This window comes from Theropithecus gelada, chromosome 19 (assembly GCF_003255815.1).
Source record: "Theropithecus gelada isolate Dixy chromosome 19, Tgel_1.0, whole genome shotgun sequence".
Taxonomy (NCBI): domain Eukaryota; kingdom Metazoa; phylum Chordata; class Mammalia; order Primates; family Cercopithecidae; genus Theropithecus; species Theropithecus gelada.
Window position 1 is genome coordinate 45,596,516 of NC_037687.1, and position 21,172 is coordinate 45,617,687.

The following is a 21,172-nucleotide window of genomic DNA, read 5'->3' on the forward strand; positions in this document are numbered from 1 at the left end:
ACCCACCAAACCTAATTTTTCCAGCAAATTCACTCAAGCCTTTTCAGCAACTCAAAATTTTAAATCCTACTCTCTGAAAAGACAGCAACATTGTCATTCAATCACTAGTCCCCCAAATTAGCAACATTTCATTCTTTCCTTGACTCCTACCCTGCTGCTGGCCTCCCACTTTCAGAGAGGGTCTTTTCTCTGTTCCCATTTTCTCCTTTGATTCACTTTTACTCTCTTCATTTTTTTGAAGAACACATGCTTTTCTCTTCATCCCTATACCTTGGGTTTTCTAACTACTCAATAATGCTCCCTTTCTGTTAGAAGACCACTTCACATGCGAAAACTCCTCCATGAAATGGAGTTATTTATTGGGTACTCTGATACATTACACTTTTAATACATTCCTGAATTTCTCTCTCACTTTTTGCAAACTTGGAAAAGGTCCAAACAGACACAAAAGCATGTACCCATCAAAACGCTTCAATCCTATGGCCAGGCACAGTGGCTCATGCCTATAATCCCAGTGTTGTGGGAGGCTGAGGTGAGAGGATCACTTGAGCCCAGGAGTTTGAGATCAGCCTGGGCAACACAGCAAGATCCTGTCTCTACAAAAAAATTAAAAGTTTCGGCCAGGCGCAGTGGCTCAAGCCTGTAATCCCAGCACTTTGGGAGGCTGAGACGTGCGGATCACGAGGTCAGGAGATCGAGACCATCCTGGCTAACATGGTAAAACCCCGTCTCTACTAAAAAAAAATACAAAAAACTAGCCGGGCGAGGTGGCGGGCGCCTGTAGTCCCAGCTACTCGGGAGGCTGAGGCAGGAGAATGGCATGAACCCGGGAGGCGGAGCTTGCAGTGAGCTGAGATCCGGCCACTGACCTCCAGCCTGGGCGACAGAGCGAGACTTCGTCTCAAAAAAAAAAAAAAAAATTAAAAGTTTCAATTCCATTAACATTTTGCCATGTTTTTTCCATCTATCCTTCCCCATCATTTTTTTTTTTTTTGAAGCAAATCCCAGTCAACCAAGACTCAGTATGTGTTCAAGCTTCCCAAATTCTCTTTTAAACATTATCTTTTTTACATTTGGTTTGAATCTCAACCCCAAAAGGTAATTTTATTTGGTTGTTATATTGTTTAACTCTCTTTTAATCCAGAACAGTACATTCTGTGTAATTTTTTTTTAATGCTACTGACTTGTTAAACAAATCAGGTCAACTTATTACAGGATATACCACATTCTGAATTTGTCTGGTTGCTTTCTCGTGGTATTGCATAACTTGCGTCACTGCACCCCACATTTCCTGTAGACTGGATTCATTTTAGAAGCTAGATTAGATTATTTCAGGGTTTTTTTTTTTTAAGAGGGAGAAGTAGAATAATATTATTAATATTAGAGATGTTGTGTGGTTCTTACTGCAGCACATCAGGAGACATAATTACCTGCCTCCATTTCCATGACACTAAGGCTGATCAATGGGATTTGGGTGGGGAAGGCCTGATTCTCCCAAATGCGGTTCCTCAGCAACCTTCCAACAAATGGTTTCATCCTCCACTGTTGGCCACTGGTTGAGTCACTGAATTGATCATGGTCTGCAAAGTGGAGATTTTTCTCTCATCCATTAGGGCTATTTGGTTACCATGAAAAACAGTTTCTACCGGAAAAGCAGGAAATTTGCTTACTTCCTTACTTTTCTCCTTTTAATGGGCAATTACCAGAATAATGAGTTGGTTGCACATGCCTGTCTCAATTAAAGTCAAAAGGTCCAGTCCCTCCACAGTGACAGATGCCCACTGGTCCTGGTGGCTTCCACCCACGTAGAATGGGCTAGGCAGATGGTAAATCATGTTTGTTGACCACAATGCAAATTTACAGAATCACCCAAATTCCAGCTGCTTAATTAGGTACAGCTTCCTCTACAGGCTAAAGTCTGAAGACAATTTAGGTAATGGCAGATTCACCTCAGCAAAAAAGCAAGCCAAAAAAGACTGACCTGAAATTGGCAAGTTTCAAAATTGGATTCATACAAGCTTTTTATGAGGTGACCTTCAGTTTCTGATTAGCAGCAGCAATATGAACTTTCATCTGGCACATACCATTAGGAAATATTTACTCCATAATCTGTTACGGAAGATCTACCAGTCAAAACAAGTAACACTGACTTTTACCTTTAGGGCAAAAAAAAAAAAAAAAAAGAAGGAACAGGATGCACATTTAATTCCATTAAGGTTAATGCAAATCATATTTCTGAAACCAGTTTCTAATATTTTCCATTATTGTTACTCTACAATATTTTTGGCATATATCTATCCAAAATAAATGTTAATATACCTGAATTAAGGTCCTTAATTAAGAGTCAGTCAGCACTCACAGATAAATTATTTCAAACATATTGATGGGTAATCACATATATACAAAAGAAATTTGTCGTCGTGTCAAACTGAAAGCCAAGATGCAACTGTGTAATTTGAGAGCCAGGCACAGTGACACGTACTTGTAGTCTCAGTTACGCAGTCTCAGCTATGCGAGAAGCTGAGGTTGGAGGACTGCTTGAGCCCAGGAGTTCGAGGCTAGCCTGAGCAATATAGCATATATATGTGTGTGTATGTGTGTGTGCGTGTATAAATGTCTGTCTGCTTAGTCACAAGATGGTAAACACTTGAAAAATCAATAAATGCTGGAATTTATAAAATATAGTCCCCTTAGAGACATACAACTCCTGGGAGCCCCATGGTTGCCCTGGGTTCCTGGACTGCCTACACAGAGGACCAACACCTCTCAACAGTGAGGACCCTATGTAAAACCAGAGCCCTGGAGCTACCCAGTATGAAGAAGTCAAGGGGAGAAGTGGCATCACTGCTCACTACATAAGAATGGCAGAGCCCAGCCTGCTGTCCTCCCTTCTCCTGCCCTTCAGAAGTGTACCTCACCCTGCCTCCTACCTGGCTACTCAGAACAGACACCAGAGTGGCCCCTTTTACCCTTCTGACCTCACCCCTACTTCTCTCCCTTCCGTTCACTCTGTTTCAGCCACAGTAGGTTCCGTGCTGCTCTTCCAACACTCCAGGCTGGCTCCTCCCTGGCTCCTGCCTCTGGGACTCTGTGCTAGGCGCTCCCTCTGCCTGGAATCCTCTTTTCTTGGCCAACAGGCTTGCTCTCTCATCCCTTTCAGGCCTTTACTCAAATGTCACCTTCTCAGTGGTACCTTTTCTAACTACCTTCTCTAAGATCAAAATTCCCTTCTAGCTACATGAAGGGAGAGATTTCTGTCACGTTCACTGCTGCAATCAATATGCTGGAGTAGCACCAGGCAGAAATGAGGCATATAATAAATATCTGTGGAATGAATGCACAAATCACAATTCACTTTGATTCTTTTATTTATGTACACTTCCACTGAACAAGTAATTTTTTTTAAGTGACAGATGTCACCTTCCAAACCCAGGTCTTCTGACTCTATGCCCCGTAACTGACTTCCTAGGCTGATGTACCAAACAGTGTCGCAGGCACTAGTCAGCTAGTGAAACCCCAGAGTCACAACTCGCTTCTCTAACAGGGAGACTGTGAGGGTGAACCACTTGGGCTAAGGGACAAAGTCACTGGTGAGTACAGACTGGACAGGACTTACATATGCCCGGCTGGTTCCAAGGCGTGGTGGCAGAGCACACAGTCAGCCACCACCATTCCTGGACACAGGCATCAGTATCTGTCAATCAATAACCACAGCCCAAACCTGGCTGTAAGTCAAAATCACCTGGGAACACTGTACACATGCACTGGCCACATGGCAAGGGGACAGGATCGTCCTTTGTCCTAGCTCTTAAATAGTCAAATATTTGAATACTCTCAAATCCAGAGCTTTTCTCACCCACAGTCCCGGACTGAGCTTCTGAGTAGAGGCCTTGCCTAGCAATGTTAGGCCACAGACCTCTTTCCCCAGGGATGAATGTCAAAGCAACTCTCAGGACCTTGCTTATAAAAATCCTTAAAAAACAGAAAGGAAAAAATCCAAATGCCTACCCATTTCATCTGAGTTGCTGAACATTCTGAGAGAGACCCTTATTGGCCTATGGCTAAATCCCCTGGCAGTACATAAATTCCAGAAACAACAAATACTGCTCTGGGGAAAAAGTGAAACGTGAAGTCTGCGGGCCTATGCTTGGCAATTACATTTAGAAATTCATTTGTAAGTCAGCTGTTTGAAACTCAGAATAGATGCATAAACTGGAAAACCCACCAACTACTTAGTTTCCAGACTTGTCTGGGAAAGCCTGTTCAGCCCATTATGTACAAAAAACCATGGTAGTATTCCAGCTATCTAATCAGCATTTCAATGCAGAAAGCCAAGTCAAAATTCCAAACTACAACAATAAGTATTTCCCGTTCTCAGCTACAAGGGTCAATGCCAGTCCCAGGAAAGCAGAAGAAACAAAGCAGGTACTGCTGTGCCCCAGCGGCTTACCAAGCCCCTGCTGCTCACAGCTGGTTATCTTCTCTAATTGTCCTGCCCTGGGCAACAGGCAAACTTGCCCTCCAGGGTTGGGAAGCAAAGGGCCCTGCAGGTCAAGCTCTGTTTCCTCCAATACCTGCAAGCATGGCCTGAAGAAGAGCTCAGTAATGCTCAGGTTAAAATAAAAGCCTTTGGCCTTATATCTCCAACCACTTTTGCCTGAAGTCCTGAATAAAGCTAAGAGCACTATGTCATCATGGGGTGATAGCTGTGTCAGAGTCTAAGATTGTTCAATACTTTCTAGGAGAGGACAAAGTGTTCCTAACTGCTCTCCTGCCATATCTCTATCAAGCAGTGATCAGGCAAAATGGTGGCTGAACAATGGGTCTTTATGTCAAAGTTAAAGCTGCACACATCTGTAAACATCCATGCATGTACAGACGGTAGTCTGGAATGGTATACAACAACCAGTTACCAATGGTCACTTCTGGGGAAAGGAATGAGATGCTAAAGGAAGGTAGAAGTTTCACTGCTTACATTTCTTTTGAGAAGTAAAGGCATGCTTTTTACGTGTCAAATTTTTAAACAAAATTATGACAAGCCGGCCGGGGGCAATGGCTCACGCCTGTAATCCCAGCACTTTTGGAGGCCGAGGCGGGCGGATCACGAGGTCAGGAGATCGAGACCATCCTGGCTAACACGGTAAAACTCCATCTCTACTAAAAATGGGCGTGGTGGCGGGCGCCTGTAGTCCCAGCTACTCAGGAGGCTGAAGCAGGAGAATAGCGTGAACCCGGGAGGTGGAGCTTGCAGTGAGCTGAGATCGCACCACTGCACCCCAGCCTGGGCGACAGAGCGAGACTCCGTCTCAAAAAAAAAAAAAAAAAAAACTATCAAACAGGTGCACACCACCACAGCTAATTAATTTTTTCATTTTTTGTAGAGACAAGGTCTTACTATGATGCCTCAAACTCCTGAGCTCAAGCAATCCTCCCGCCTTGGCTGTAACTGTGGGGTTACAGCCGCCACACCTACCCTTAACCTACTTAATTTGATATGAAAGCAATTCAGAACCTGGCATGCATAAATTTCTTACAAAGACAGAGTACCAACAGAAACAGGACAAAGGCTACTATTACAGTGATTTGGAAAAAACTTAAGAGAATATTCTCACTTACCTTTGTAGTATATTTTTCTACACAAGTATGACACAAAAGATACTCTACCTCAATGTCCTGGAGACTGAATTCCTTTTGATCCGTAAAATTTGCGGCCCCAGCACTAAGTTCCATTAGCATCTTGGCGATCTCAGGCTTTATGGCCGAGGTCAGCCGACTGGCTGCTTCCATGACATGCTCTTGCACATCTTTGAGCTGCGTGGCTGCCTTTGAGTAGTGAGAGTTCCTGAACACAGTGCTGAAGAGATCTGTGAGAAAAGTACTGGCGCGGCAGAAGACGTTCAGGGCATCCAGATACTTGGAGATGCCCTGCTGGATATCGGCGATGGGAGTGGAGTGGGGCATGGCATGGTGGCAGCTGCCTGCAGCAGTCAGACTGCCCAGGGGGGCAGTGGTGGCTGTGGATGCCAGGGGAGCACTCAGCGCTCGGCCCAGCTCGGGCATCGGGTACTGCTGGTGCTGCTGCACCTTCTGCTTGGACCCGCCAAGCAGGAAGCGCCGCTTGTAGTCCATTTTACTGTCCTGGGCACTGCAGCAATACATGCGGGAGAGGGAATTGTCCCAGCGACCGTAAGCGGGTCAGGGTTCTGATTCTTCTTTCTCAAAACTGTAGCTAGGTATAAAAATAGCGGAGTTCTGGAAATCGAAGTTTTAAAAAAGGCATTTCCATGAGGCAGGTGACCATGTGATCCAACGTAGAGGTGAGAGAGACAACAGGTTTATATAATTAATATTTTCAGTGTAGGCAAGATCTCTGACAAAAAATAAAAGATGTCCAAAATGCTGGATAAGAACTGTTTAGCATTCCACTCTCTTACTAAAAGGATATGCTTGCTGAGAAAAATGTTTACTTCTTTGCAAGAAAGTTTGATACTTGTATTTACAATGGCAGAAAAATAACTTAACTTTTAAAAATGTAATATAATGTAGTACACCATGTCTTCAATATACCCAAAAAAGTTAGAACCCAAAAACCCAGAAGCTGATCAACAGCAATTTAAAAAGCAGTACAGAATTACTTCACACAAAGTCCTTAAGATCAAACTTCTGCAGAATTTTGACAGAGCCTGCCCGTCAAATCTGTTTACCTGTGAAGCTGCTTCTATGCAATGCTAAAATTCTCCGAATTTCCTCTAATGTTTTCTGAAAACAAGTTTTTCTTTTTTTTTTAAATGGCATTTGTTATAAGTCTCCTCCTCCATTCCTTTTGTTTGCTGAGGTAGCGGTTTCCTTGTAACATTAACAAGAGATGCTTCCAGACTGGGCTGGCCCTCAGTTGTAAAGTCTGAAGCAAGAATGCACAGATGTATTTGTAAGGCTTCTAAGTCCTTTCCTGTCGGGGGGGAAAAATAAGATAAAGTGAGGAAGGCTACAGGACAATGAGTAATTCCAGACAATAACTCCTGTGATGCTGTTATCCACACAGGTGGGCTACAAATGAATGAAATAAGAAATCATATTATAATCTTACAGGAGCAAGTACAATAGTGAGCACTGAACTATGAAATGACTGTCAGAAAATTCCTCAAGTAGTAATAAAAAAAATAATGCAACAAAAAAAGTATGATTCTAGGCTGGCCCCTTCAAAGCTGAGGCTGGCATGTTGAACAGGGGGCCTGGATCATTGTTCAGCATTTTCTCGTTTCCTCCTTGAAGAGCTCACAAGTTGCAGGAGGATTGCCTGAGTACTCAGATTATGGTGAGGGCTGTTGACAAGCACAGCACTCATAAACTTTATGGGGCATCAGCAAAGACAGAGATGGGCAAAGGGCGAGAGAAATCAAGAAGTCTGTTACGAAAAAAATATTATTCTGAAGTAGGCCTTGATTGTAGGATAGGTTTGGACAAGTGCAAAAGGGACAGGTGGGACTCACAAGGGAAAGGACCACCACGGCAAAGGTCCCAAAGCAGGACAGGACAGTCAGATATCAAGCTGAGCTTAAGTGCAGGGTGCAGAAACAGAGCCTGGAGAAGGGAGTGGCTGCCAGGTGGTTTACAGACACGATTCTTCCAATCCTCCCTCCGGTACCAGTTTCCCTTTGGGTGTGCAGAGCGGGAGCCTGGCAAGCTATACCAGTTTCACACCTTGGGTGGCTTCTTAGAACCCCTGACTCTGGGTAGGTTCAAAGAGCAGAATCTGGACATCGCTGATTATAGTTTCTGATACTTACAACAGTGGAATACTGTGATTCTTCTCAAAAAGCTAAAATCAGGAATAATGCTTGCTTGAAACCATCTGCTCTCCCAAACAAAAGTTCAAATACATTTCACTGAAAGTCACATTTACCACATATTTAACTTATTTTATTATTATTTTTTGAGATGGAGTCTTGCTGTTGCCCAGGCTGGAGTGCAGTGGCGTGGTCTCAGCTCACCGCAACCTCCACCTCCCAGGTTCCAGTGATTCTCCTGCCTCAGCCTCCTGAGTAGCTGGGAGTACAAGCACCCACCATGCCTGGTTAATTTTTGTATTTTTAGTAGAGACAGGGTTTCGCCATGCTGGCCAGGCTGGTCTCGAACTCCTGACCTCAGGTGATCCACCCATCTCAGCCTCCCGAAGTGCTGGGATTATAGGCATGAGCCACTGCGCCTGGCCAACTGTTTTTTTTTTGAGACAGAGTCTCACTCTGTTACCCAGGCTAGAGTGCAGTGGCATGACCTTGACCTACTACAGCCTCGAACTCCTAGGCCCAAGCAATCCTCCTGCCTCAGTCGCCAGAGTAGCTGGGACTACAGACATACCACCATGCTTGGTTAATTTTTGTATTTTTTGTAGAGATGAGGTTTCGCCATGTTGCCCAGGCTGGTCTCAAACTCCTGAGCTCAGGTGATCCTCCTGCCTCAGCCCAAAATGCTGAGATTGCAGGCATGAGCCACCGTGCTTGACCACATATTCAACTACAACCTAAGTAATGGTGGTATATAGTTTGGTCTACTTATTGATAACCAGGTTTTCTTTCTTTCCATTTTCCTTTTTTGAATATATAATTAAATGTAACTCATACTTCATCACTTACGGCCAATTACCATAATTCCTTTGTATTTCTATGATTGTGTTGGCAACACAGGAATTAGGTATGTTACAAAGACAAGAAATGAGAAAAACACTGTGGATACAAACACATACATATAAAGTCAATAAAACAACCACTATTTATGGCTCTATGTTCAACAAAATTTGAGCTCCTTAAAAAAATCTCATAAATTTTTCAGGAAACAAATATCAAACGGCTACTTGTAAAAAACATGTTCCCAAATGTTTTCTTTTTTCAAATTCATGACAAATAAGGCAATCATATCTATCCCCACCTGAGTGCTCCACAATTTACAGGTTTTGATATACAACAGAAGCACTCTACAGGAATGCTGAAGGTGGGCAGGATGTTCCCGTGGAGACTCTGTAGCCTCTGAAGGAAAACCTTCACCTGAGTTGGCCACAGTGAGAGTCTTAGGCAGCCCTGAGAAGCACTCTATCTTTGTTCAGTGGTGCACCAGTTTCCTAGTTCCTATTCCGCGGGCTGCCTGTGGCTCTAGGAGAGCCTGCCCCCATTCCTTTGACAGATCTAGAAGGCCAAGTGGGACCTATATGCTTACCTAATTAAAAAATCACAAACATTGAACTTTTTCACTTTACATACTTCCAAACTTTCTCTAAATGAAACTTATAATGCTTAAAGTTATACTATTTCACCAAATTCATCCACAGATTCAACACAATCTCTATCAAAAAATTTTTGAGACAGAGTTGTGCTCTGTCGCCCAGTCTGGAGTGCAGTGTCGTGATCTCAGCTCGTGGCAACCTCCACCTCCAGGGTTCAAGTGATTCTCCTGCCTCAGTCTCCCAAGTAGCTGGGATTACAGGCGCGCGCCACAACGGCTAAGTTTTTGTATTTTTAGTAGAGATGAGGTTTTGCCATGTTGGCCAGGCTGGTCTCAAACTCCTGGCCTCAAGTGATCCACCCACCTCGGCTTCCCAAAGTGCTGGGATTACAGGCATGAGTCACTGCGCTGGCCTCAAAATTTGAATTACCTTTTCTACAGAAATGGGCAAGCTGACCCCAAAATTCATTTGGAAACCAGGAATGGTAGCGCATGCCTGCTGTTCTAGCTACTTAGAGGTGGCCAAGGTGAGAGCATCACTGGAGCCCAGCAGTCTAAGAGCAGCCTGGGCAACACTGCAAGACTCTGTATCTAAAAATAAAACAAAGCCTTAACATTCATATAAAAATGTGAGGGTTCCGGTTCTAGGTGCTTCAGGAGCTGGGGCTTAAGGTACAGACACGGCCAAGACCAAGAACCACACCAAACACAACCAGTCCCGAAAATGGCACAGAAATGGTATTAAGAAATCCGATTACAAAGATACGAATCTCTTAAGGAGTGGACCCCAGGTTCCTGAGGAACATGCACTTTGCCAAGAAGCACAACAAAAAGGGCCTAAAGAAGATGCAGGTCAACAATGCCAAGGCCATGTGTGCACGTGCCGAGGCTATCAAGGCCCTCGTAAAGCCCAAGGAGATTAAGCCCAAGATCCCAAAGGGTGTCAGCCACAAGCTCGATCGACTTGTCTACACTGCCCACCCCAAGCTTGGGAAGTGTGCTCGTGCCCGCAATGCCAAGGTACTCAGGCTGTGCCAGCCAAAGGCCAAGCAAGGCCAAGGATCAAACCAAGGCCCAGGCTGCAGCTCCAGCTTCAGTTCCAGCTCAGGCTCCCAAAGGTGCCCAGGCCTCTACAAAGGCTTCAGAGTAGGTATCTCTGTCTACCAATGTGAGAACAGAAGGACTGGTGTGAACCCCTCGGGCTGCCATCTGCATGGGGCTGGGGTCCTCCTGTGCTATCTGTACATATAAACCTGAGGCAAGAAAAAAAGAAAAAAAAGCGAGGGATCCAGGATGACCAAAACAAATACTGAAAGAAAAAACGTTGTAAAAGTCATATTTCCTGATTTCAAAATCTACTATAAGGCTATAGTAATCAAAGCAGTGAAATACTGGCATAACGAAAGATGCATAAATCAATGGAGTAGAATTAGAAGTCCAGAAATAAACCCAAACATCTACAGTCAACTGATTTTAGACCAGGATGCCAAAAATATCCAATGGGGAAAGAAAAGTCTCTTCAATAAATAGTGATGGGAAAACTAAATATCCACATGAAAAGAATGAATCTGAACCCCGACGTCACATCGTATAGGCTGGTGTAGTGGCTCAAGCCTGTAATCCCAGCACTTTGAAGGGCTGAGACAGGTGGATCGCTTGAGGCCAGGAATTTGAGACTAGTCTGAACAACAGGGCAAGACGCCATCTCTACAAAAAATTTAAAAAATTAGCTGGTCATGGTAGTGTGCACCTGTAGTCCCCACTACTTGGGAGGCTGAGGAAGCAGGATCACTTGAGCCCAGGAGTTCGAAGCTGCAGTGGGCCATGATTACACCACTGCACTCTAGCCTGGGTGACAAAACAAGACCCTGTTTAAAAAAAAAAAGAAAACAAAACAAAACAAAACACCAACAGATATGAGATTCATGAAAATAAAAGCCTAAAAAGAAAGGGGAAGGAAAGAGTATCATCAAAAATGGCAGAATAAGGACTTCCCCTGACCAAAATTCTCTACTACATAAAGACAATGAAAAATTGGCAAAATAATCAGAATCACCTTTTTCAGAACTGTGGAAATAGGCTTTTAAAAAGCAAACTGGGGATAATTTATCAAAGACAAATAGCTGAATCCGGGTAAGAACAGTGAGTTTTGTAGCATTTTAACTTGACTGAGTCCCATTCCTAGCTCTCCAGCTCCATAATAGCCTTGAAAACTACCAGCTGCATCCATGTTGAAGACCAGAAGACTGGCAGTTAGCAGAGGAAGCAGAACTGGGCTACAGCTCCTTCAAAGTACCATTCCCAAGAAATTGGCATTATTTGACCTGTCTGGTGGTTCCCCAAAATTCCCCATTTGCAAATATCTCTGTATTTTACCTGACTGAGAGCTCACCTGCAGAGGGAGGAGAATGTGATTTTCAGAGCTGCCACATTATATCATTTAAAATGTCCAGTTGGTTGGCCACATGGCTCAAGCCTGTAATCCCAGGGCTTTGGGAGGCTGATGTGGGCAAATCACCTGAGGTTAGGAGTTCAAGACCAGCTTGGCCAACATGGTGAAACCCTGTCTCTACTAATAATCCAAAATAATTAGCCAGGTGTGATGTCGCCCACCCATGGTCCCACTACTCAGGTGGCTGAAGCACGAGAATTGCTTGGATCACACCACTGCACTCCAGCATGGGTGAAGAGTGAGACTCTGTCTAAAAATAATAAAATAAAATGTTCAGTTTTCAACAAAAAATTGGAAGATATGCAAAGAAACAAAAAAATACAGCCCATATAAAGGGAAAAAACAATAGAAAACTCTTCCCAAGGGAAGCCAAGATATTTGACTTAACAAAGAGTTTAAGTCAGCTAATTTAAGTGGGTTCAAAAAACTAAAAGAAACCACATGTTAAAAATGTAAGGAAAGGCCGGGCGCGGTGGCTCAACCCTGTAATCCCAGCACTTTGGGAGGCCGAGGCGGGTGGATCACGAGGTCAGGAGATCGAGACCATCCTGGCTAACATGGTGAAACCCCGTCTCTACTAAAAATACAAAAAAACTAGCCGGGCGTGGTGGCGGGCGCCTGTAGTCCCAGCTACTCGGAGGCTGAGGCAGGAGAATGGCGTAAACCCGGGAGGCGGAGCTTGCAGTGAGCCGAGATCGCGCCACTGCACTCCAGCCTGGGTGACACAGCGAGACTCCGTCTCAAAAAAAAAAAAAAAAAAAAAAAAAAAAAAAAAAAAAAAAAAAAAAATGTAAGGAAAATATAGGAATAATGGCTCCCAAAACACAAAATATTAGTAAAAGATAGCAATGATATTTCATTTTATTTCACTTATTTTTTTTGTTTTTAGAGATGGGGTCTCTCTCTGTCACCCAAACTGGAGTATAGTCATGCAATCACGGCTCACTGCAGCCTTGACCTTCTGGGCTCAAGCAATCCTCCACCTCAGCCTCCTCAGGCGCCAGGACCTCAGGCATGCACCACCATGCCCACCTAATTTTCTTTGCTTTTTTTTGTAGAGACAGGGTACTCACTATGTTGTCCACACTGGCCTTGAACTCCTAATCCCAAGCTACCTTGGCCTCTAAAAGTGTTGGGAGTATAGGTGTGAGACACCATGCCCAGCCTACTCAAGCCTATACATTTAAGGCACAGTCCACCTGATAATTTAGAAGCATATAATTTATAAAGATAAGTTTATGCAGCCAGGAGCAGTGGCTCACGCCTGTAATCCTGGCACTTTGGGAGGCCGAGGCAGACGGATCACCTGAGGTCAGGAGTTCAAGACCAGCCTCGCCAACAGAAGGAAACCCCATTTCTACTAAAAAATACAAAAATAAGCCACGTGTGGTGACACGTGCCTGTAATCCCAGCTACTCGGGAGGCTGACGCAGGAGAATCACTCCAACCTGGGAGGCAGAGGTTGCAGTGAGTTGAGATCGCACCACTGCACTCCCAGCCTAGGTGACAGAGTAAGACTCTTTCTCAAAAAAGAAAACCAAAAAACTATATATATATATATATATACACACACACACACATTTTTGTGCTTCAAGAGGTTGGGCAAAGTGGCTCACACCTGTAATCTTAGCACTTTGGGAAGCCAAGGCGGGCAGATCGCTTGAGCCCAGAAGTTCAACCAGCCTGGGCAACATGGTGAAACTCTGTCTCTACAAAAACATACAAAAATTAACCGGGCATGATGGTGCACACCCGTGGTCCCAGCTACTCGGGAGGCTAAGGTGGGAGGATCACTTGAGCCCAAAAAGTTGAGGCTACAGTGAACCATGATCACACCACTGCACTCCAGCCTGGGCAACACAAAATCTGTCTTTAAAAAAAAAAAAAAAAAAAATTGCTCCAAGAGAACAATTACATCTGGTGAATCAAGAGGGAGAGGATGAAACAACTCATTTTTTATTTACTCCTTTTTTTCCCCTTCAAGAGTGCTTCATTCTTGAAATGAAAAATTTTCTAAAAGCTAAACAAGTTGAAGAATTATGTTATTAGTCATTAACTTTTTATTTTAGTGCTAAATTCACAGTGCAAATTTTTATAAATATGCCAATACACATTACAACTGTTTAGAGAGCAACTTAAGCTAATACACATGTAAAAATATCTTCACTGACTATTTAGTTTGCCATATGTCTGCTTTATCAAAACTGATTACTTCAGTAAAAAAGACAGTAACAAGTATTGATGAAGATGTGGAAACATCAAAACACTCATACATTGCATGTAGCTCATATAATGGGCCAAATGCAGTAGCTCATCACTGTAATCCCAGCACTTTGGGAGGCAGAGGCGGGAGGATCATTTGAGGTCAGGAATCGGAGACCAGCCTGGTCAACATGGCAAAACACTGTTTCTACTAAAAAATACAAAAATTAGCTGGGTGTGGAGGCACATGCCTGTAATCCCAACTATTCAGGAGGCTGAGGCAAGAGAACTGCTTGAACCCAGGAGGCAGAGGTTGCAATAAGTCGAAATCATGCCACTGTGCTCCAGCCTGGGTAACAGAGCAAGACCCTGTCTCAAAAAAAAAAAAAAAAGTAGAATGGGATAGCCACTGTGGAGTAGTTTGGCAGGTCCTCAAAATGCTAAATATAGTGTTACCACATGACCTAGCAATTTCATTCCTATGTATACACCCAAGAGAAATGGAGAAATATGTCCAAACAAAAACCTGCACACAAATGTTCATAGCAACATTCTTCATAACAGTCAAAAGTAGCTAACGACCCAACTCTTTATCAACTGACAAATGAATAAACAAATGTAGTAGACATACAATGGATTATTCAACTATAAAAAGGAATGAGGTTCTGATAAATGCTACAATATGGATGAACCTTAAAAACACTGTGCTAAGCGAAAGAAGCCAGATGAGGAGACTCCTATTATATGAGTCTACTGATATGAAATGCCCAGAATAGGCAACCTATACAAATAAAAAAGTAGATCTGGCCGGGTGTGGTGGCTCACGCCTGTAATCCCAACACTTTGGGAGGCCAAGGGGGGCAGATCACTTGAGGCCAGGAGTTCAAGACCAGCCTGGCCAACATGGTAAAACCCCGTCTCTACTAAAAATGCAAAAACAATTAGCCGGGTGTGGCGGCACATGCCTGTAATCCCAGCTATTCAGGAGGCTGAGGCAGAAGAATCACTTGAACCTGGAGGTGGAGGGTGGAGGGTGGAGGGTGCAGTGAGTCAAGATGGTGCCACTGTACTCCAGCCTGGGCAAGAGAGTGAGAATCTGTCTCAAAAAAAAAAAAAAAAAAAAAGTAGATTTGTGGAATGAGGAGTCCTTGCTAATGTGTACGGCTTTTCTGGGGGCTGATGAAAATGTTCTGAAGTTAAATAGTGATTGCTATGGCTTGAAACATCACCCACAGCTCTTGTATTGGAAACTTAATCCCCAGTGCAACAGTTTATAGAGGTGAGACCTGTAAGAGATGATTAGGTCCTGAAGGCTCTTGTCCTCCTGAATAGACTAATGGCATTATCACAGGAGTGGTTTAGTTTATTGTGAGAGTGAATCTGTTACAGAAGTTCAATCCTGTCTTGCTCTCTTGAGCTCTCCTGTCCTTCCACCTTTCGCCTTGGGGATGCAGCAAGAAGGCCCTCACCAGATGCCAGTGCCATGACCTTGAACTTCCCAGAACCATGAGCCAAATAAACTAATTATGTGAATTATATCTCAATAAAACTAATTTTTAAAAAAGTATTACTTCATCTTTCTTTGTCACTTTCTTCACATAACTAACTTCTCATTTAATAGCAAAAACTAATAATAATAAATAAGTTTTCCAGGGATGGCTTTAGTGCCAGACTTAGTCTCCTTTTTGCACATCAATCAGAAAAGTGTACACTTGGTTCCTGACTTACAGTGGCTTGACTTACAGTTTTGCTACTTTACAAAGGTAAAAAAGGAATATGCAGTTGGGCGCAGTGGCTCATGCCTGTGATCCCAGCACTTTGGAAGGCTGAGGCGGGTGGATCACCTGAGGTCAGGAGTTTGAGACCAGCCTGGCCAACATGCTAAAACCTCGTCTCTACTAAAAAATACAAAAATTAGCCAGGCGTGGTGGCAGACGCCTGTAATCCCAGCGACTTGGGAGGCTGAGGCAGGAGAATCACTTGAACCTGGGAGGCGGAGGTTGCAGTGAGCCAAGATTGCGCCACCACACTCCAGCCTGGGTGACAGAGTGAAAAAAAAAAAAAAGCAATATGCTTTCAGTAGAAACTATACTTCAAATTTTGAGTTTTGATCCAAATTTCTTTATAACTTTATCACAAAATAGACTTTGTGGCTGGGCCTGGTGGCTTACAATAGTAATCTCAACACTTTGGGAGGCCAAGTTGGAAAGATCATTTGAGGCCAGGAGTTCAACACCAGTCTGGGCAACACAGCAAGACCCCACCTCTACAAAAAAATTTTTCAAATTAGCCAGGTGTGGTATGCACCTATAGTCCCAGGTATTCCAGAGGCTGAGGTGGGAGGATCACTTGAACCCAGGAGTTTGAGGTTACAGTGATCTGTAATTGTCCTCCTGTACTCCAGCCTGGGTAACAGAGTAAAACCCTGCCTCTAAGAGGGAAAAGAAAAAAAGGCTTTGTGGTAGATGATTTTGCCAAACTGTAGGCTGAAGTTAAGTGCTCTTAGCACATTTAAGGTAGGCAAGTTAAGTGCTCTTAGCACATTTAAGTTAAGGCAATATGATGTTTGGTACATTAGGAATATTAAACGCATTTTCTTTTCTTTTTTTTTTTGAGACAGGGTCTGGCTCTGTCACCCAGGCTGGAGTGCAGTGGTGCGATCGTGGTTCACTGCAAGCTCCGCCTCCTGGGCTCAAGCCATCCTTACACCTCAGCCTCCTGAGTAGCTGGGGCTACAGGCACACAGCACCACACCCAGCTAATTTTTGTATTTTTTCTGGGTTTCACCATGTTCCCCAGGCTGGTCTCGAGCTCCTGAGCTCAAGCAATCCTCCTGCCTCAGCCTCCCAAAGTGCTGGAATTACAAGCATGAGTCACTGTGCCTGGCCCTTACATTTTCAACTTAGGATAGTTTCAGCTTACGAGAGGTTTATCAGGACATAACCCCCATCATAAGTCAAGGAACATCTGCATGTGAGTGCTGCCGTCCAGAATCTGTGAATATAAGTGGCAAAAAGGCCCTTCATGATAATCTAATTTAAACCCTTCAATTTATAGATTAAAAAAGGGATTCAGGAAATTAAAGGTCTTGCACTAGACCACATGTAGTCTCAGAATCAAACTCAGGTATCTTGACTCTCAACACTTCAAACTGGCAGACAGATCAAGCTAGGCTGCAGTAACAAATCCTGAAATAAACAACTTAACCTAATATAGATTTACTTTTTTTTTTTTAATTTTTTTTGAGACAGAGTCTAGCTCTGTCACCAGGCTGGAGTATAGTGGCATGATCTCGGCTCACTGCAACCTCCGCCTCCTGGGTTCAAGCGATTCTCCTGCCTCAGCCTCCTGAGTAGCTGGGATGACAGCCACGTGCCACCATGCCCAGCTAATTTATTGTATTTTTAGTAGAGACAGGGGTTTCACCATGTTGGCCAGGATAGTCTCGATCCTCTGACCCTGTGATCCGCCCACCTTGGCCTCCCAAAGTGCTGGGATTACAGGCATGAGCCACCACACCTGGCCTTGGAGATGGAATCTTGCTCTGTCACTCAGGCTGGAGTGCAGTGGTGAGATCTTGGCTCACTGCAACCTTCGCCTCCCAGGTTCAAGCGATTCTCCTGCCTCAGCCTCCAGAGTAGCTGGAACTACAGGCATGCGTCACCAAGCCCAGCTAATTTTTGTATTTTTGGTAGAGATGGGGTTTCACCATGTTGCGCAGGCTGGTCTCAAACTCCTGACCTCAACTGATTCCTGCCCTGGCCTCCCAAAATGCTGGGATTACAGGTATGAGCCACCATGCCCAACCAGATTTTTATATATATATATATATATATATATATATATATATATATATATATATATATATTTTTTTTTTTTTTTTTTTTTTTTTTTTTTTTTTTTTGAGACGGAGTCTCGCTCTGTAGCCCAGGCTGGAGTGCAGTGGCCGGATCTCAACTCACTGCAAGCTCCGCTTCCCGGGTTCACGCCATTCTCCGGCCTCAGCCTCCCGAGTAGCTGGGACTACAGGCGCCCGCCACCTCGCCCGGCTATTTTTTGTATTTCTTAGTAGAGACGGGGTTTCACCGTGTTAGCCAGGATGGTCTAAATCTTCTGACCTCGTGATCCACCCGTCTCAGCCTCCCAAAGTGCTGGGATTACAGGCTTGAGCCACCGCGCCCGGCCTATATATATATATTTTTGAGACAGAGTCTTGCTCTGTTGCCCAGGTTGGAGTGCAGTGGCGCAATCTTGGCTCACTGCAACCTTCACCTCCTGGGTTCAAGCGATTCTCCTACCTCACAGGCACACACCACCATGCCCAGCTAATTTTTGTATTTTTGGTAGAAACAGGGTTTCACCATGTTGGCTAGGTGCCTCGGCCTCCCCAAGTGCTGGGATTACAGGTATGAGCCAAGGTGTCCAGCCCAGATTACTTCTTGTTCACAAAAATTCATTGTGGGTCTGGCAGCCCTTCTTCAGCTTATAGGGACACTACTAGAACTTATGTCCCCCATGGTTGCCCCAGCACAGAAAAAGAAAGTCAAAACTCATACTCACTCTTTAATACTTCCCACTGAAAGTGACACACATCGCCTCCCTTCAAAGCCCTTTGGCTTTGAGGTGGTTGAATCTCAAAAGGCCACCACCAAAGGCCAGAGGTGGTTGCGTGGTACCAATTCCACTACAAGAGAGGTAGAGAAATGTAGGGGAACATACAGAATAGCGGGCAAGCCCAACAGTCGGCCACAGTTGTCCACACAGCCCAGCTGTGTGTTGTATGGTTCTGCCCAGATGAAAGCAATTCTGATTCCACACAGGGGAGGTTGTTTTGTAATGGGGAGGCCCCACAGTTGTTCTCCAGAGGTTGCGCCAGGACATCATTCTTTCTTGTATGTATGGAAAGTGAAGAGGTGGAAGGTAGTGGGGGAAGAGTCACAGTTTCCTTTGAGAAATTGACAAAAGGAAACTTTGGTCAAACGCACATCCCAAACACCAAAGTTTCCATTCAGTTTTGGAACTGGAGCCTCAGGTGAAGAACTAACTGCTTTCTACACTCCCCACGCTTCCTTTTCTTTCAGAGGAAGCTACACAGAGCTGGAGGCACCAGATGACTTTCTGTAAACTGAGCTTCCTGCACTTCCTGCACCTAGTGTTGGTCCAACAGGTGACCAAGCAGGGGGAGGCCTAAGGCTTGGACAAAAGCATTTAGTGGAACCACAGAGAAATACACGAGATCCTTTGCAACTATACTATCCACTATGCACCTATGTTGTCAGGGTGTGGTCCTCAGACCACAACATCAGAACTGAATTGCCCACGACCAAGGGTACACCTGTGTCATGGACTGAATGTTTCCCAAAAAACTCATATGTTGAAATCTAATTCCCAATGTGATGGTATCTGGAGGTAGGGCCTTTGGGAGGTATTTAGGTCATGAGGGTGCAGCCATCATAAATGAGATTAGTGCCCTTATAAAAAGAGGCTAGCTCACTCTCTTTCTGCCATATGAGAATACGGTAAGTCAGCACTCTGCATGTCGAAAGAGGGTTCTCATGAGAACCTGACAGTGGTGGCACCCTGATCTTAAACCTCCAGACTTTGGAACTGTGAGAAATAAGCTTCTGTTGTTTTTAAGTTAGCCAGTCTATAGTACTTTGTTATAGCAGCCTGAACTAAGACAACCTCTGCGACAGTAAACCTGTTTGTAGGCCGTAAAAGTCTATGTGGGGTTGTCATAACACTCATTGAGCATGTTCAAGAATGAAAACAATTTCAGCAATGTTTTTCACCACCTACCAACCTTAGTAAAACTAGGATGAGAGCTGGACTCAGTGGTGACCACTTCCAGTCTCAGCACTTTGGGAGGCCAAAGCAGGAGGGTCACTCGAGCCCAGGACTTTGAGTCCAATCTGGGCAAAATAGTGAGATCTCGTCTCTAAATAAACAAACAAACATCAACAACAAAAAAAAACCTAGTATGAAAAGAAAGCAGTAGCCAGTGAAAACCAACAATGGCTTTTAAGGACTTCCTTCCCTGATATTAGAATCAGGATACCAACCTTCCTGGAATGACTATTTAAATACTGATTACTGGCATACAATCCAAATCTAATGAATCAATCTTTGGGAAAGAAGCAGAGAATACTTTTTTTTTTTTTTTTTTTTTGAGACAGTCTTGCTCTGTCTCCCAGGCTGGAGTGCAGTGGCGCAATTCCGGCTCACTGCAAGCTTCGTCCCCCAGGTTTCCACCATTCTCCTGCCTCAGTCTCCCAAGTAGCTGGGACTACAGGCGCCCACCACCACGTCCTGCTAATTTTTTGGAGAATACACTTTTTTAACAAGTTCCCCAGATGATTCTGATGTATCCTATAATTTGAGAGCCAAGCTGGGGGTCCGCTGAAAATCTGCTGAGAGCCACAAGAATGAGGATGCCTGATGATGCTGACTATAGTGCAACTTAGGGATTCTCACCAACATTCCTGTGCATTCAAGAATACAGAAAGACCGGGCGTGGTGGCTCACGCCTGTAATCCCAGTACTTTGGGAGGCCACGGAGGCCAGATCTCGAGGTCAGGAGATCAAGACCATCCTGGCTAACATGGTGAAACCCCATCTCTACTAAAAATATAATAAATTAGCCAGGTGTGCTGGTGGGCACCTGTAGTCCCAGCTACTAGAAAGGCTGAAGCAGGAGAATGGTGTGAACCCGGGAAGTGGAGCTTGCAGTGAGACGAGATTGTGCCACTGCACTCCAGCCTGGACGACAGAGCGAGACTCCGTCTCAAAATGTAATGATAATATAGAAAGGCACCTCCCCTCCAAAGTGATAAATAAGTTTTTTTGTTTTGTTTTGTCTTGTTTGTTTTGAAACAGGGTTTCACCAGTCTCGGGCTCTTGAGCTCAAGCAATCCACCTGCCTCGGCTTTCCAGAGTGCTGGGATTACAGGTGTGTGCCACTGTGCCCGGCCACAACTCATTTTCTGAGAACCAAGGGGCTAGTTAGACAGTTCAATGAAAAGTTCTGTTTGTCACATAATTGCTTCTAATGAGACTGCTCAAGTAACACAATCATGCCTGGGGTTCCTAACCAAGCAGAGAGGAAAAAACATTTAAAACATGAAAACTGGTTTTCGCTAATTCTTAACAGATTTGGTGTTCTTGTGCAGATCTTTGTTGTAATCAAAACTAGATAGTGTTGACTTTTTTAAAAACTGTCATGGAACTGGCCGGGCACAGTGGCTCACACCTGTAATCCCAGCACTGTGGGAGGCCGAGGCGGCTGGATCACAAGGTCAGGAG

At 44.3% G+C, this 21,172-nt stretch overlaps 1 protein-coding gene and 1 pseudogene across 1 annotated transcript in view; one reads left to right on the plus strand and one right to left on the minus strand.

Annotated features, from left to right (window-relative positions):
• KIAA0355 (KIAA0355 ortholog) overlaps positions 1-21,172 on the minus strand; it is a 92,169-nt gene that overhangs the window by 48,603 nt on the left and 22,394 nt on the right. The window contains exon 3 of the mRNA XM_025368493.1: positions 5,665-6,949. Within this exon, the coding sequence (XP_025224278.1) occupies positions 5,665-6,159 (495 nt within the window). The 5' untranslated portion in view covers positions 6,160-6,949. The remainder of the gene's footprint in view (positions 1-5,664; positions 6,950-21,172) is intronic.
• On the plus strand, positions 6,553-10,366 carry LOC112611986 (annotated as a pseudogene).